This window comes from Lissotriton helveticus, chromosome 5_1 (genome assembly GCF_964261635.1).
Source record: "Lissotriton helveticus chromosome 5_1, aLisHel1.1, whole genome shotgun sequence".
In the NCBI taxonomy this organism is placed as follows: Eukaryota; Metazoa; Chordata; class Amphibia; order Caudata; family Salamandridae; genus Lissotriton; species Lissotriton helveticus.
Window position 1 is genome coordinate 17256543 of NC_136065.1, and position 16520 is coordinate 17273062.

Sequence of the window (16520 nt, forward strand, 5' to 3'; positions counted from 1 at the left end):
TGGCACTCTGCTATTTCTTGGGAGTCCACTGGGCCTACTACTTATTATTGGCCACATGATTGTGGTTTGACCAGGTCGATTGATACAACTCGGTTCTCCTTTTTACCAGCAAGGGGCGGTAGTACAACTGATCTTGTTCCGATGACTGCTAAGACAGGTACTGTTTTTCTGTAAGAAGGCCCAAATTCCTTCTTCACCGCGATTTTCTCTCTGACCAGATCCCCAATCTTTGGAATCCAGACAGGCCTTGCTGGGACAGGTGGTTTCTCTTCAGTGGCTGTTGGCTGTTTTAATCTTACGTTGCTCAGGGCTTTTCTTGTTTCATTTAAGTCCTGTAAAACAGCCAAACGATCTTTGATGTCAAAGCTTTTTTCTTCTACCACTGAAGTTTGACTACCTAAGTCCTGAATATGCATTCTAGTACCGAACAACAGTTCGTACGGGCTGAAACCTTTTATAGAATTTCTTGGCATGTTATTAAGACTACGTTGGACACTTGTTAAATGTCTGCCCACCCATCACCCGAACCTAATACCCTCGCCGTTATAGATTGCTTTATGTCCCGGTTTTTTCTTTCCACTATGCCATTTCCCTCAGGATGGAAGGGACAAGAGTACCGCAATGCAATGCCCAAGCTGGTCATGGCCTCCTTGTAAGCTCGAGAGCTAAACGCACGACCCTGGTCAGAATGTAGCATGCCAATCGCGTATATGCCGATAAAGACTCGCAAATCTTTTATAACAGTTCTGGCGTCAGCCGAGCGCTGGGGCCTGTATTTTGTAAGTGACTCTAGTCTTAAATATTTATGGGGCGCATTCATCGCACATAGACAGCCTTATGCTATCTAAAAGAAGGGTCCTGGCAATATTCCGGTCGGCTCGCCACTGCGGTCTCTGTGCGGTCTCTGTTGCAGTCCGGACAGCCCATTGCAAATTTTTGATGTTGCAGGCTCATCCCCGGCCACCAGTATTCTGATTGTAATTCTTTTAAAGATGTCATGATCTGTTGGTGCCTCGGACCCAGTCCCATATGTGCGTCTGCTATTAAGAAGACTCTCCTGTTCGTGTTTGGAATTACTCTATCCCCCACTCCAGGGATTTGAGCAAAAGGAACGGAGTTTGCATCAATAATGTATGTATAATTGAGTGGATAGTTCAGAGGTAATGCTGCCCGGTCGCCTTTTGAAGACGTGTTTACCGCTAGCATTGTTTCTCCGTCTATGTATTTTTCTGAACGCTTTTTTGTGGCTACGGAAGCCGGTTTAGTTGCTTCCGCTGTGGCTGTGTCAGCCAATGAATTCCCTGCAGCGCGAACGCCATCACGCTGATGACTCAGTGCGTGTATCACGTGAGTCTTTTGTAGTCCTTTCTGTAAAAGAACTACTTGTTCCCAAAGCTTCTTATGCTTTATTGTGGCACCTGTGTCATCTTTGTAATCGTTTTGAATCCAGGTCTGCATGTCTTTATTGTAAGATTTGACGCAGAAATACAAATCGCACACAATTAGTGTCGGGAATTCACGATCAGCATTTTCAAGCGCCATTTTTAAAGATCTTATTTCAGCTCGCTGAGTTGAGCTGTTTCTTAGTGATTCAGTTTTTGTAATCATTGGTCTGAATTTACCAGAGCGCCAGCGACCTTTAACAATCGCGCACGCAGCGTTGTAGGATTTTTTCTCTACATCGTAATGTTGTGCAAATCTGTCCATGTAGATTACACATGTGTATTGTTCGAGAGGCAGAATTTCGATTGGCAGAGGATATTCTTTTTCAAATTTTAAATTTTTCAGTTTTTTCATGTTCGGGTCAGAATAGTATTTCACTTTTTCTGTAGCAAGAGAATGCTCCCATTGTATCCATTTTGGATCTAATGCCACGGTAGTTAGATTGCGTGGGCTTGTTAATGCCTCAAATGCTGATTCTGCTGTCAAAACAGTTATCTGTCTGCCTTGGGCTTGGGCTCTTTCTTTTGCTACAGCTGTTTGAACCGCATTTACAATATTCACCGCAAGACTGAATGTTCTTTCATCTTGTGTGTACAAATGTGATTTGTAAGTTATTGGTACCGTTTCTCCCTCATTAGAGGTCAGGTACGTGAATCCGCATCTTCCTGGGATGACTCGGAATACAAGGTTCCGTGTGTTGTCACGTGTTTGCAATTTTGTTTTAGCTAACATGTCTGCTTGTAATGATCTCAAAATTTCTGTGTGTTTCTGAGTCCAATTGATTGGTTTAAAATCAGGTTTTATTAATTCATAGAGAGGTTTAACCCTCTCTGCGTAATTTAGAATGTATGTTCTTCCGAAATTCAGGAAACCTAGTATTGATTGTAAGTTCTTCAGCGTTTTTGGTGCTTGGAGTACAGCGTACTTCTCTAAGAAGTTGTCTGCCAGGCTCTTGCCTTCACTTGATAATTCATATCCTAAAAACAGGACTGTTTGATGGGCAATTCGTGACTTTTTAAAGTTGAATTTGTAACCCTCTGCCGCGAACCCAAGTATTATGGTGTTCACTCTTTTCAAGTGAGTATCCAAGTCATGGTCTGTGAGATAGATGTCATCGACATAAGATAATGCCTCATCATCATAGATTTGTAGTAACTCTGTTACCCTTGCTGAGAATAATCCTGGGCTATTCTTGAATCCCTGTGGGAGTCGACAGAAGTTTTTTTGTGACCCCATTATTGAGAAAGCGATCAAATACCTGCTTTCAGGTGCAATGTTTTGACAAAAGAATCCATTAGAGATGTCTAATGTCGTTTTGTATTTTTTGCGCACGATGTTATTCATTAGTGCTGCACTATGTGAGTTTTGTACTGCGAATGTTTTACAACATGAGTTAAGGTGTCTGTAGTCCAAAACTAGACGATATGACTCGTCTGGCTTGGAGACAGGAAACAAAGGATTGTTCATTTGTGAGGTGCATGTTTCAATCACCCCTTGGTATTCAAGTTGATCTAAGATCTCCCTGACCTGTTTTTTAGCTTCCTGCTTAATTGGGTACTGCCTCGGTGCAGTTGGTTCACATTTTAACTGGATCTTGTGAGGAGGTGACTCCTCATCCCATCCTACATGATTTGTATATAATGCAGGAGCTTGAGCTATTGCCCATTTTCTTGCATATGTGTATTTTTTATGAATCGAAATATGATCTGAGAAGGCAGGCATAATCATTTCTTCGCCACGAGGGCACTCCCTGACAAACTCTGGTGGCCAGTCTTTTTCAGCTAAAAGGATGTCATAGCCCTTTGACAGGTTATCCCAAAACAGAGTCCTTATTTTCCTAGTCTTATCTCCCTCTATACGTAATGTTATTTCGTATATTTTATGAGGTTCGCTAACTCTGCTATCTGCAGTTTCCACCTGAATGTATTCATTCGTGTCCACTGTCTCCAGATGACTCATCTGGATCTTGCGAGCTATTGTCACTTCCGCTGCGCTGTCTAGCATTGTCAGAGCCCACTCTCCGTTTTTCAGCTGTGTCCTCAGTATCCTCGGAATTTTTGATTACTTTAATACTGGCTACCTTCTTCTTTGGAAATTGTAATTTTTTACTTTGATGAGCAGGTTCCTTGTCTTTGGACTTGACGTGCTCTTCTTTGTGTTCTGACCGTCCTCTTCTTTCCAATTTCTGCGAGGAAGTCTGAAAAGATCGAGAGCGACGTGTATCAATATCTTGATATCTATCAGGTTTTTTCAAATTATCCCTATTTCTAAGGTTGTATCTTTTCTCAGAGGGCTCCCTCTGGGGAGACTTGTGTCCTTGGTCCGGAGATCTTTTTCTCCGCCGTGGAGACCTTCCTCTGGACTGGAATCTTTTTTCTTTGGGAGTGGATTGTTTATTTCCATCCCAGCTCTTTTTGGAGTGTTTAGATTATTTTTAATAAATGTTTTTTCTGGATTTTCAGTTAGTTGGGGTTTTACCGGTTTCCCACCCAAACTATCTCTTCCTAGTTCTTCATAGGATTTTTCTATGATTCTGGCAAGTTCAAATGGTTGTTCTGCTATATCTGTTTCTTTCAATTTCTGGCGGATCGCCACAGATGCCGCTTCTCCTTTTATGTTGGCTAATAATATAGCCGAGACCTGCTTGAAGTCTTTCAGTAATTTCATACCCAGAGTTAAAGCAGGTTCTGGACCGTATTCATTTTGAATCTGTCTTAGTACATCTGGTATTACCGCCATGGACGGAACACCATGTGTTTTTGTATATATGGAAGCAAAGACCGTGCCCCAAGTGTCACAGTCCTCCACATGTGGTGCGATCCCCATTGGGAGACAGATAGTCAGAATTCTGTGTTTCTCAGTAGGAGTAGTATCTGGAAATACTGCCTCTATTTGAGTAATTCTCTGTGCTAACCAGAATGGAATTTGTTCCCGTTTTGTGGGTGTTTTACCAAGACATGATTGTATGTTCTGTGGTGTAATTTTGTTTGTGTTCCCCTGGTGAGGGGTCAGCTGTGGAATGTTAATAGCTGGTTGGACTGTTGAAGTCCGCATTACACATTGGACTAATTGTCTATGTATTTTAATTAGTAACTTTAGCTGAGCTAACAGTTCCCGGTCTGACATTTTTACGATGTCTGGATGTGGTGTGTAGCTGGCTAGGACCGGCCACGTGGCTCCTGGTCTACCTAGTGGACCATGCCTGGTGATGTGATTATTATGTTTTAGGGCGCCTTTAAACCAGAGCAGGTGCTCTTGGTAATTTAATGGGATTTCAACCTCCTCGAAAGGAGTGTATTCATCCGGAGGTTCCTCTATTTTGTAATAGTGGAAGTCGTGTGTTACAGCGTTTGCTGCTGGAAAATGTATCCATGAATAGAATACCTCTGTCTGCCGATATTCATGGGCCTCTACCACGAATATGACTGTACCACCTCGTGATGTCAGTCCATTTTCTATAAGTTTAAGAATTATAGTTCTTCTTATGTTGACCGGAATGAGTATAGCATTCGGGTCATTCTGTTGGAGAGTTGTGTCTTCCAACAACAGTTGAGACGCTGTAGCATCTCTTTCTTCATCTCCGTCAGGCATTTTACTTACAGAAAGTCTTTTTTAGTATGCAGATCAGTTTTCAAGGAAACAAAGATTAGGTGCACAATATTTTGGAACACTGTATCCTTCAATGTTGAATAAACCAAAGACTATACATAGGAATCTCTTCCTACTAAGTTCCGGCGGATTTTAACCTTTTACCCACTCCAGACGTCTATTGGAGTTTTTATGGGAAAAAGGGGTCTGTGTGAAAGAGCACGACTGAGTTACTCTAACGTCTTGCGTTAGTTTTATCACCTTACCAAACGTTGGGCGCCATGTTGTGTAGTTCCTATATTCCCAATAGGCTCTGCGCATTGGAATAACATAAACAGTAGTGTAGACGTAGGACTGAGGTCTTCTAGGTCTCTACTGCCTATATTAGCCTTAAGGGTTTGCCAGCTAGCTCAGAGGTCACTAGAAACTTTCTCGAATAAGCGAGGAGGAGTTGAACCTCCCTGGATAGACAAGAAGGGATTAGCTTCTGACAACTATATAACATGACAACTTTGCTCCCACAGAATAAGAGTATACCTCCAGGGTCGTGTAAAACAATAGACAGCTATTTCACTCAGCCAATCGTGCGTACTTAGTTTCACCAGAGTGTAGAGAAAAGAGAGACGGGCGTTTTCAATAAAAGGTGTAATTTATTGAGCAGTCTTCTTTCTCATACAAGAGAAATGAATTGCCACAATTGCAATACTTATAGTAAAGTAAAGTGCGTACAGTAAAAGGAGTATTATAAAATAATACTGTAAAAGCATTGATATGGTTTCTTAGCCATATGATATTAAAATGGATAAAACCTATACATACATATTTACATTGACTAACATACTCAACTGGTGCTTCTAACTACGCCTACCCCGGTGTACCTGACCTAAGCCTAATACGTGGGAAGGAGTAAATAAGTAGCAGTTGAAGTTAAGCTAGTTTTGCCAAGGATGGGAGTCAAGAATTCTCTTTAAGGGTTTAGTCAGCTCCGTACCTGAGTAATAGAAAGCAGGAGGTCTTGTATCTCTCTTTCAGGCCTCGATATCCCAGTAACCCGCAAAGGTATCTGGAAACACTGGAGCTGGATTTCTCGGCAGGAGAAAAGACAGCGTCTCTCTCAGTGCGTCAAAAGGGAGGGGCAGCGTCCGTGGGCTCTCGCATCAGCTGGGCTCTCGGGCAAGTAGATCGCTGCTCTGCTCCGGAATCACCACCGTGTGTTTGCTTACGGCAACGTTGGTATATTTATACCTGAAAGGTGCCGGGTTTTACGTGAGGTGGGACATAAGACGTCAATCAGGATGTCACCAAGAACTGGCTGTTCTTGCAGTGCTCACCGGAGTTCTATGACAAATCAAAACAAAAGGGCCATGGGGAAATCCCAGGTTGCTGGAGGTTTGTTTTGTTTAGAGAACTCGTTGTACTCTGTAGGGTCCGGGGAATTAGCCTTGCTTAATATGGACGGCCTGGGCTACGACGAATATGCTTGATTCCTATGCTTTTGTGAGGATATTAGGTATTATAGCCACACAAAGGCACAAATCAAGAGTATCGATTTAGGATCCTATATAGGATTACAACAATAAGTCTGATGGCGCAACTCGACTACTTGCATAGCAGATTGCCTGCCTATCTTGGTGCTAAATGGGCCTCAGGGCAGGGGTTGACATTTCCCAGGTCTGGGAGAAGCCTGCGTCACATATCTAAGGCCGCAGGGGCTTTGAACCCCCTGGCCTTGATATCCAGAATCACTACCCATCCTGCTGGGGAAGCTGTGAACCCCTTCCTCTGGAGCAGGTTATTTTGTGCTCAAAGAGAGAGCGATCTCCCACCTGCTTGGGGGTCATAAACTTGTCTGTGATGGCAGGCTTGACCATACTAGTCATCCAGCACACTAGAAACGGGTAGGTTTTTCAAGGGGCACCTCTAATTTTCCCTTGGGTGCTTGTCATAATAAATCTAGTACTGGCATCAGTACAGATTTATTAAGACAAGGTTTTTGAAACCAAACACCATAGGTTTCAGTGAAGCCATTATGTAGCTCGGTAACTCATATTGACCAGTGCCCAGTACATACCTTAAGATGGCTTCCCTGTTCACTTGCAATATCTAGTACTATAACTAAACATCCAAGGGACATAGCTGCTCATGCAGACATGCCCCCACATGTAATATAATGTACCCTACCTTAGGGTTACAAGCCTGCTATAGGGATAACTTACATATATTAGATGTAGTGACTTTGGTGGGGCACACAGCATGTGTGCCATGTCATGTTTTCGGCAAGCCACGCAGCCTGCAATGAAAGCCTGCAGGCAGTTTGTATGGGGGGTCTCTTAGGGTAGCATAATACATGCTTCAGCCCTTAGGGACCCTCTTTTGTAACCATGCTCTAGGTACCAGGGGTACTATTTACAAGGGACTTAGAGGGGTTCTAAAGTGTGTGCCAATTGTGGTATAATTAGGCCATTTGACCTTGTTATAGGGAAAGAGCACTGGCACTGAGGCCTGGTTAGCAGGGACCCAGTGCACATCAGTAGAAAAACATCATTACAAGTGGCAAAAAGTGGGAGTGACCATGACAAAAAGGGGCACTTTCGTACACAACCCACCCTCAAATGAAAGAGGATGAAATTAACATTTCCCAAGAGAGCCTGCATTGTCTAAGTGGAAAAACCTAGAAAGACATCTTCATTGGCCTGGGCAGTTCCAGGTCTGTGTTCCACTGTAAAGCCTATACCCTGTAGGGAGATGGCCACTGCAACAGTTTTGTATTTTCCCCCTTCATTTGCATTAGCCATCTGAGAGGCCTGTGGTCACTTTGAACAAGTAACTGAGTCCCAAACAGGTATGGTCTCAGCTTTTTCAGTGACCAAACCACAGCAAAGGCCTCCCTCTCATTGGGACGCCAACACTGTCCCCTGTGGAGCAACCATCTGCTAATTAAAGCAATGGGCTGGTCCTGGCCATCGTCGTTGGTCAGGGACAGAACTCTCCCATACCATGCTCAGAGACATTTGCACAGTGAACTGCTTTGTATAATCTGGAGCTTTTAGAATGGGTGCTGAGCTTAATTTTATAATATAATTGTTTTAATATTATTTTTTATATATTAACAAAATTCAGTGAGGGGGGCCACAGTGGTACCATACCCCTTCTTAAACCTCCTGTAGCACCCAGTCAAGGAATGCCCTGTCTTGAGTCTAGTTGGTTGGAGCTTCCCAGTCCAGAATAGTCTGAATCTTGGGCCGCAAAGTTTAAACTTGGACTCCACCTACAAGGTGGCCCAAGTATACAACAGAACCCTATTTGGCACTTGCTTGCCTTGATAGTGAGTCCTGCATGCTCCAGTACCTCATGAACCTTTCCAAGGTGGATCAGGCGATGCTGCCAAGTGGCGCTATAGACAGCAATATCATCAAGGAATCCCTGACATAATACAGAAGACAAAAATATCGATGTAAAAATATCGATAGTCAAAATATCGACACCCTATCTTTAAAATGAAAATGACAAAAATATTGGGCAAAAAATATCGATGTAAAAAATATCGATGTGCAAAATATAGTTTTTTAATATATAAAAAGAATTTTAAAACAATTATATTATAAAATTAACTAAAAAAATTACATAGATATATATTTGAAAAAATATAATAAACTAATTTAATTTAAAAGAAAGAAACATACACATAAAAAATGTAATCTACAAATGTATATTTACTTTAAAATTAATAAACTAATATCGTTAATTTATTTTAAAATATTATAAATATAGAAAAAATAACTATAATATATATGTATATATATATATACACATACACATATAACATAAAATATCATAATAAAAACATTATATTATAAAATAAAATACTGAAATATTTATACCTTTTTAAACTTGCGTTTTGCACTCCATTAACTGTAACAGTAGAAATTTTTTTGAATAGCATGAGGGTAAACATTTACTATTCCCACTACAATTACTGCAACAGTAGGGAAAGTGTTGGAGGGCGTAGGGGTAAAAATTACTATTCCCACTCCAGTGAGTGCAACAGTAGAGAAAGTGTTGGATAGATTAGCTGTAAAAATTACTATTCCCACTCCAGAGAGTGCAACAGTAGGGAAAGTTTTGGATAGCGTAGGTGTAAAAATTCCCTACTGTTGCATTCTCTGGAGTGGGAATAGTAATTTTTACAGCTAATCTATGCTACACTTTCTCTACTGTTGCACTCTCTGGAGTGGGAATAGTAATTTTTACACCTACGCTATCCAAAGGTTTCCCTACTGTTGCACTCTCTGGAGTGGGAATAGTAAAGTGTTGGATAGCGGAGGGGTAGAAATTTCTATTCCCACTCCAGTGAGTGCAACAGTAGAGAAAGTGTTGGATAGCGTAGAGGTAAAAATTTCTATTCCCACTCCAGAGAGTGTAACAGTAGGGAAAGTGTTGGATAGAGTAGGTGTAAAAATTACAATTCCCATTCCAGAGAGTGCAACAGTAGCGAAATTGTTGAATAGCGGAGTGGTAGTAATTACTATTCCCACTCCAGTGAGTGCAACAATAGGGAAAGCGTTGGATAGCGTAGGGGTAACAATTACTATTCCCACTCCAGAGAGTGCAACAGTAGGGAAAGTGTTGGATAGCGAAGGGGTAGTAATTACTATTCCCACTCCAGTGAGTGCAACAATAGGGAAAGCGTTGGATAGCGTAGGGGTAACAATTACTATTCCCACTCCAGAGAGTGCAACAGTAGGGAAAGTGTTGGATAGTGGAGGGGTAAAAATTACTATTCCCACTGAGTGCAACAGTAGGTAAAGTGTTGGATAGTGTAGGGGTAAACATTACTATTCCCACTCCAGAGGGTGCAACAGTAGGAAAGTGTTGGATAGCAAGGGGTAAAAATGACTATTCCCACCCAATCTCGGTGTGGAGCTGGCCATTCTTGGAGTTCCTTGATGTGCCAGTAAGTTTTAGTGGCACTGGTGTTCCGACTGAACACAAACAAGCATTAGTGCATTATACTGGCTCGGATATTGGTGCTGGACAGCTCCAGGGGTCCTGGTTCTCCAGGCTTGGCAGGGAGACAGATCTGACCTCCTGGAGCAATGAAGCCTTCTTTTTGGGCTACTGCTTCCTCAGTGTACCCGGGCATCGTCAGAACGCTGTACTGGGCAGTTGCTGTCGCTGCCTGCTGGTGCAGGGAAGTGGCTCCTCCACTTCAAGGGAGATAATGCTGGGTCGATTAAATGCACGTCTTTGGCTCTTCTTAATCCTTCTTCTTTTATGCAGACAAATCTGAGTTCCTGGTGTCGGGGGCCACCTAAATACTAAATTTAGGGGAGTGAAGGGTAGTAGCCAATGGGCCAATTACCTCTGGTGTCACTATACCCCCTATCTGAAGACTTCCTGTGGGGAGTGGGCATAACCCTGTACGAAACTTCCTAATTTCACCAAAAAGAAGATGGTGGAACCCTTCGTTCTTGGAGGATATCCGGTAGCCACCTTAGGGGTGTGACTAACCTAGTGGTGCAACACGCCTACTTGTATAGCTAATTTTCTATCTGTCCTGGTGCCAAATAGGCCTTAGGGCAGGGAGTGACATCTCCCAGGTCTGGGGGAAGCCGGGGTCGCATAGGGGGCAGGGGATTTAAAGCCCCTGGCTTTGATATGGTAAATCACTAGCCACCCTGCTGGAGGAGGTGTGAACACCTTCCTCTAGAGCATGCATTGTTTCTGCCCTCCGAGAGCGTGGGCCCCCTCCTGTAGGGGTTCAGAATGTTGTCTGTGGTGGCAGGCTGGACAATACCAGTCAGCCAGCACACTAGACACAGGTAGGTTTTTCACGGGGCACCTCTAAGGTGCCCTCTGAGTGCATGTCAAAATAAATCCAGTACTGGTAACAGTACAGATTTATTAAGACAAGGTGTTTGATACAAAACACCATAGGTTTTAGTAAAGCTATGCAGCTGGAGAACTCTTAATGACCAATGCACAGTGTATATATACTTACGATGGCTCCCCTGTTCACTTGTACCATCTAATAATTAAACTAGACAGCACAAGGGCATAGCTGCTCATGCAGATATTCCCTCACATGTAATACAATGCACCCTGCCTTAGGGATAAAAGGCGTGCTGTAGGGGTGACTTACATATACTAGATGTAATGACTTTGGCAGGGCACACAGTGTGTCTGCCATGCCGTGTTTTCACTCATGGTTTGCACCATGTCACGCAGCCTGCAATGGCAGCCTGCATGCAATTTGTATAAGGGTTCCTTAGGGTGACATAATACATGCTGCAACCATTAGGGACCCTCTTTAGTACCCATGTCCTGGGTAACCGGGGTATCGTTTACTAGGGACTTACAGGGGTGCTAAAGTGTGTGCCAATTGCAATACAATTAGACCACTTTACCTTGTTTTTAGGGAAAGAGCACTATCACTGTGGCCTGGTTAGCAGGGACCCAGTGCACATCAGTTGGAAAAACATCAGTACTGGTGGCAAAAAGTGGGGTTAACCATGACATAAAGGGGCTCTTTCCTACATATATATGTTTATTACCCAGTGGTCGTCGCCACTGGGTAGTTATAGTTAGTTTGGTGTTTCCATAGGAAATGCCTTTATTGTTTTGCTAATAACTTTGGTCCTGATTACGCTGCTGGCGGTCCAACTGCCGTATTTGGATGGTGGCGGTCGGACCGGCATCAGCCCGATGACCACACTGCCACCACTGCCAGGATCCTGAATCGTGATGGTGCATGGCTCAGATGAGCGCCAGGGAATGGCGGTGGTGCCTAGGGAGGCACCACCATTGGTATGACAATGTCTATTTACGACAGCCGTTTCATGTCAAGAACCCTGCCATGAAAAGATTGTCAGAAAGGTGATAAAGGGGCCCCAAACAGGGTCCCTGGCTATATCGCAGCCCTTGGAAAAGTGTGCCTGGGGCACATGTAGTGCCCACTTTCCATGACACTTACCTCAGTGGAACCATGTGTCATGCACGACTGATGAATGGCACATGGTGCACAGACTTGCAGGAGGTGCTGCACGGCGGTAGCATGTGTTGCTGCCCATTCCCAAGTCCGCAGCATGCCCTGCCATAGCACCGCTGACTTTGGACAGCCAACTAGGCGGTCCGATCATAGTATGGCTGTTGCACCACCGCATGCTCGTTGGGCGGTCTCCCAATAATCGCAATGGCTGTTGACAATTCGACCACCGGCATCCTAATCAGGCCCTTTGGCTCTGTTCAATGCATCTTTGCAAAGTTTTCTAAAAAAGTGCTCTTTTTTTGCTTAGTTGGTGCATGAAAGTTTTCGGGGTGATCCAACAAGTGGGGGCCAAGAAAATGGGGGGTGGTCCCAAAACACAAAATTCCCATGCATTTTCCATAGATCTTTTTGGAAAGTGATAGTGCAAATACTGAAGAACGGAATTGCACCAAAATTGGCAAGACACTATGGGCTAGATGTAGGTAAGTGGTATTTACCGATTCATAAATACCGAATTTTACCGATTCGGTATTTATGAATCGGTAAATATGAAGGGGGGAGATGTAGGTAATTCCAGATGTGGAATTACCGAATCGGTAATATGCGGTATTTACCGATTCGGTAATTACCGAATCGGTATTTCCTATTTATTGAAAAATATCTCTTTCTGTGGGGTTCCCCAAGGATCTTCCTTGTCCCCTTTATTATTTAATTTGTATATGCGGCCTCTTTTGTTCTCCCTACAACAGTTTAATGTTGATGTGTACAATTACGCAGATGATCTGCAGTTGGTTTTTGTTTTAAACGCAGACAACGCGGCTGAGGATTTTCGAGCAACCATGTCCTTTATTCAAAGGTGGATGTCGCTAAATCACCTTAAGCTAAATCCGGGAAAAACTGAGCTCATTCTACCTGGAAAGAGTGAGATCAGTTGGAACCCTTGTTTTTGGCCATTGGACATGGGCTCGCCTCCTAAAAAATCCCGTACAACTAAAAGCTTGGGAGTGACTCTCAGTGAGGATCTTTCCTTGGAAAGTCAAATTGGAACAGTGGTTTCCACGGGATTTTTCCAACTGAGGAAGATCAAGAAAATAGCACATCTCCTCACAGGTCTGGCCTTAATTCAAACAGTCAGTGCTCTTGTCCTCTCTCACATCGATTTTTCAAATGGCCTCTATTTGGGGGCTCCTATTGGCCAGTTGAAAAGATTGCAATACCTGCAAAATCAAGCAGCGAGACTCATTTGTAAAGTCCCGAAGTGGGAATCGATTAGACATGGACTGGAGATCTTGCATTGGCTGCCTGTGGAGCAGAGAGCAATGTTTAAGGTGGGCTGTATTGTGTTTAAGGCTTTGGAGGGCAAGGGCCCTATCTTTCTTAGACAATTGCTGCGCAGATATCAACCTCTGCGCAGCTTGAGATCTGCCCAGTATGACCTACTTGAGGTTCCCCGTTTTAAAAGGAAACGTCAGGGAGGCAGCAGCTTCCAATTTTTAGCTGCCTCATTGTGGAACTCTCTCCCCCTGACTCTGCGACACAGCAGGGACCTCCTCACCTTTAGGAAGACATTCAAAACTTTTCTTTTTTCTCAGGTTTATTGTAAGTAGTGATTTGTGTCTTTTATGTACTGTTATGTTTGATTCTCTCCAGCGCCAAGAAGCCTTCGGGCGTATGTGCGCTTAACAAATAAAAAATAACATAACATAACATAACATATTGATTCCTATGGGCTATGAAGCCCATAGGAATCAATGGGAAATACCGATTCGGTAATTACCGAATCGGTAAATACCAACTTTTGCAAGGGTGCAGGGGGTGTCACTTTGACACCCTCTGGCACCCCAAAAATAGGCATGTGCGCCATGTGGCACACAGACATGCCCTAAGGGCATGTCTGTCTGTCACATGGCTAGGTGTGTATGCACACAAGTGCATGCACACCTGAATTCGGTATTTTAACACCCAATTGGATTGGGTGTTAAAATACCGAATTTATAGGGCCTTTGGGACTCAGAAGAGTCCCACCTACATATCAAATTTACCGAATCGGTAAAAATACCGATTCGGTATTTTACAGAATCGGTAAATTTACCGATCGGTAAATTTAGCGATTCTGTTAAAATATGCCCCCTACATCTCAAATTCCATTTACCGGTCGGTAACGGTTGAATTCGTCCGTTACCGACCGGTAAAAGCCTACCTACATCTGGCCCTATATATTGTTCTAGAAAGCGTGCTTTTGTGATTTGGTCTAAATCTGTGCAGTAGGTTTTGAGAAATTAGGGATCACAAATATTTGCATATATGAATGGTTGGGTTTAAGGGACTCTTGTGTGAGTCCCTTGAACCCAATTAAAAAAATAGCGGAATCTGATTGCCTCATTTTTTTTTCCTCCTTAGCCAATTCAGTCCCACTGGAGTCATGCTTCCACGGGAGCAAGCACTTTGTTTGGCTGCCTGCAACCTGAGGAAAAATGTTGCAGGCAGCCAATACTGGACTTGGGGACTTAGGTCCTCATTTATATCTTGGTAGTATGTATACTCAGTCACAACGGCGTATACGGACCACCAACATGAAGGCCAATCTGCTTGATTTAAATGTGGGCCGGTGCTCAATCCTGTAAGGGTACCTCCCCGCAGTCGATAGGAAGGTGGAGGAGGGCCATTGACTGATTTATGGGGGCAGAGATTGCCGTATTCCAGGCGCAAGGATGTCCGCAAAAACATAGGAAGATTTGGTCTCGGTGGGCAGTCTATAGGGGTATAGGCTTACGCCCCTTACCATCTCCAGACCCTCCATAATCTGGCAGTATTTTCATTGACCGCTGTACACCCATATGACAGGCAGTCCCAGCCACATACAAAAGTTTAAATGGCCACTTACGATGTGTAGCTTGTGCCATGGTTGTTTTGTTTGTCGGTATATCACAGGCTTTTGCTGTTGTTCTGATATACTGGTACTAATCTGTAATGTATTTCATCCTGACTGCATATAATCCACTCCCGCTATAAAGTACCACAAATCCAATAACTTTTGTTTTTAAAAAAATGTGGGCAGATCTTCAGTTTGGTGATGGTGGTGACTACTCCATCACCCTCTTAGCCAAAGCTCTCCATATCAGGATGGGTGGACATGAAGCCAAGTTTTACTGTCCATCACCGCCAGGTAAACCCTCACCATGGCAGTGAGGTACAGTAAAAATCAAATAATGCTCCCTCTGCCATGGGAGATGACTCCCATGGCGAGGGTAAAATTAAAAAAACTAAACTGTTTGGTGCAGGGTTGACTCATGCTGACGCAGTCCTGCACCAAACAGCAGATTGCATTGACTGGATCCTCTGTGACGGCGTTACTGTTAATGCCTTATACATGACCGCCAGCTTGGTGAACACTTTGACATTTGGTGAGCAGTCTCTCCGTCATGGGGATGGAGGTATTTACTCCACCCCCTTGGTGTAACCGTGGGGTGTTTCCCAAGACATAGATGAGCCCCTTAGTCCCCTGTCGTGACATTATTTCAAAATAATATAAGGGGTCAGGATAGGGATACTCTGACTCCTTAGCCCTTGTGGGTGGGCCCCAGAGGGACCGCTTCCTGGTCCAAATAAAAAATAAATAATGCTGCGATCAAGTGGAGGTTTCTCAGAAAGAAATAGTGTCCAGGAACCCCATTCCTGAGGCCCCGCGGACTCCTCCAATCCCCTACAGCTGAAATGTAATGTCAAGTGCCTCCATGAAAATATTCCGAAGGTGCAGAGTCAAGAATACTTTTTCAGTAACTTATGGGTTTGGGTCATCTTCATCGATTTAGGGCTGCAAAGAAGAAGAGTTTTTGAAAACGTAGTACATATTTTCTGGGATGTTGAAGCAACATTTGTCTTTATATACTATATTGTACTGATGTTTTGACAATTGTGAGTATGTAAATTATAACTATTTCTTTTGAATTCTGTTACTTTCTAAGAGCAGCTTTTGCCCTGATCCAGTTGTGCAGAAGCGAGTGATGCTGAGAAGTCATGAATTTATGTTTTCCATTTTGTGTTTATTTTTCCTGATACTCGTTTCCTTCTACAATCTCCTGTGTGATAAATAATATTGCTGCCACATTAATCCCTGGAACAGTTCTTCCAGAAGTCATGCGTTTTATGGTTATTGGTGATTGTCTTAACTTCCTCCTGTCCCTCTGATCTTTCTCTCTCACAGTGAAGCCATTAGTAAGAGTGTCCGTGTCAAAAACCGAGGACCCCAAAAAACCACACCAGCTGACATGCAATGTGAATGGTTTCTACCCTTATGACATCACCGTCCACTGGTTCAAGAATGGGCAGCAGGACCCGGGCGTGGTGTCTTCGGAGCTGCTGTATAATGGGGACTGGACGGGGCAGATTATGGTGATTCTTGAGACCGACATCCAGAAAGGGGACCGCTTCGTCTGCGTGGTGGAGCACGCCAGCCTGGTGACGCCCTACCACGCGGAGTGGAGTAAGTAGCCGTCAATGT

General features: G+C 43.6%; 1 protein-coding gene across 1 annotated transcript in view; it reads left to right on the top strand.

Annotated features, from left to right (window-relative positions):
- The window catches only part of LOC144754067 (SLA class II histocompatibility antigen, DQ haplotype C beta chain-like), a 262962-nt gene that overhangs the window by 175886 nt on the left and 70556 nt on the right, over window positions 1-16520 (top strand). The window contains exon 3 of the mRNA XM_078641590.1: window positions 16224-16502. Within this exon, the coding sequence (XP_078497716.1) occupies window positions 16224-16502 (279 nt within the window). The remainder of the gene's footprint in view (window positions 1-16223; window positions 16503-16520) is intronic.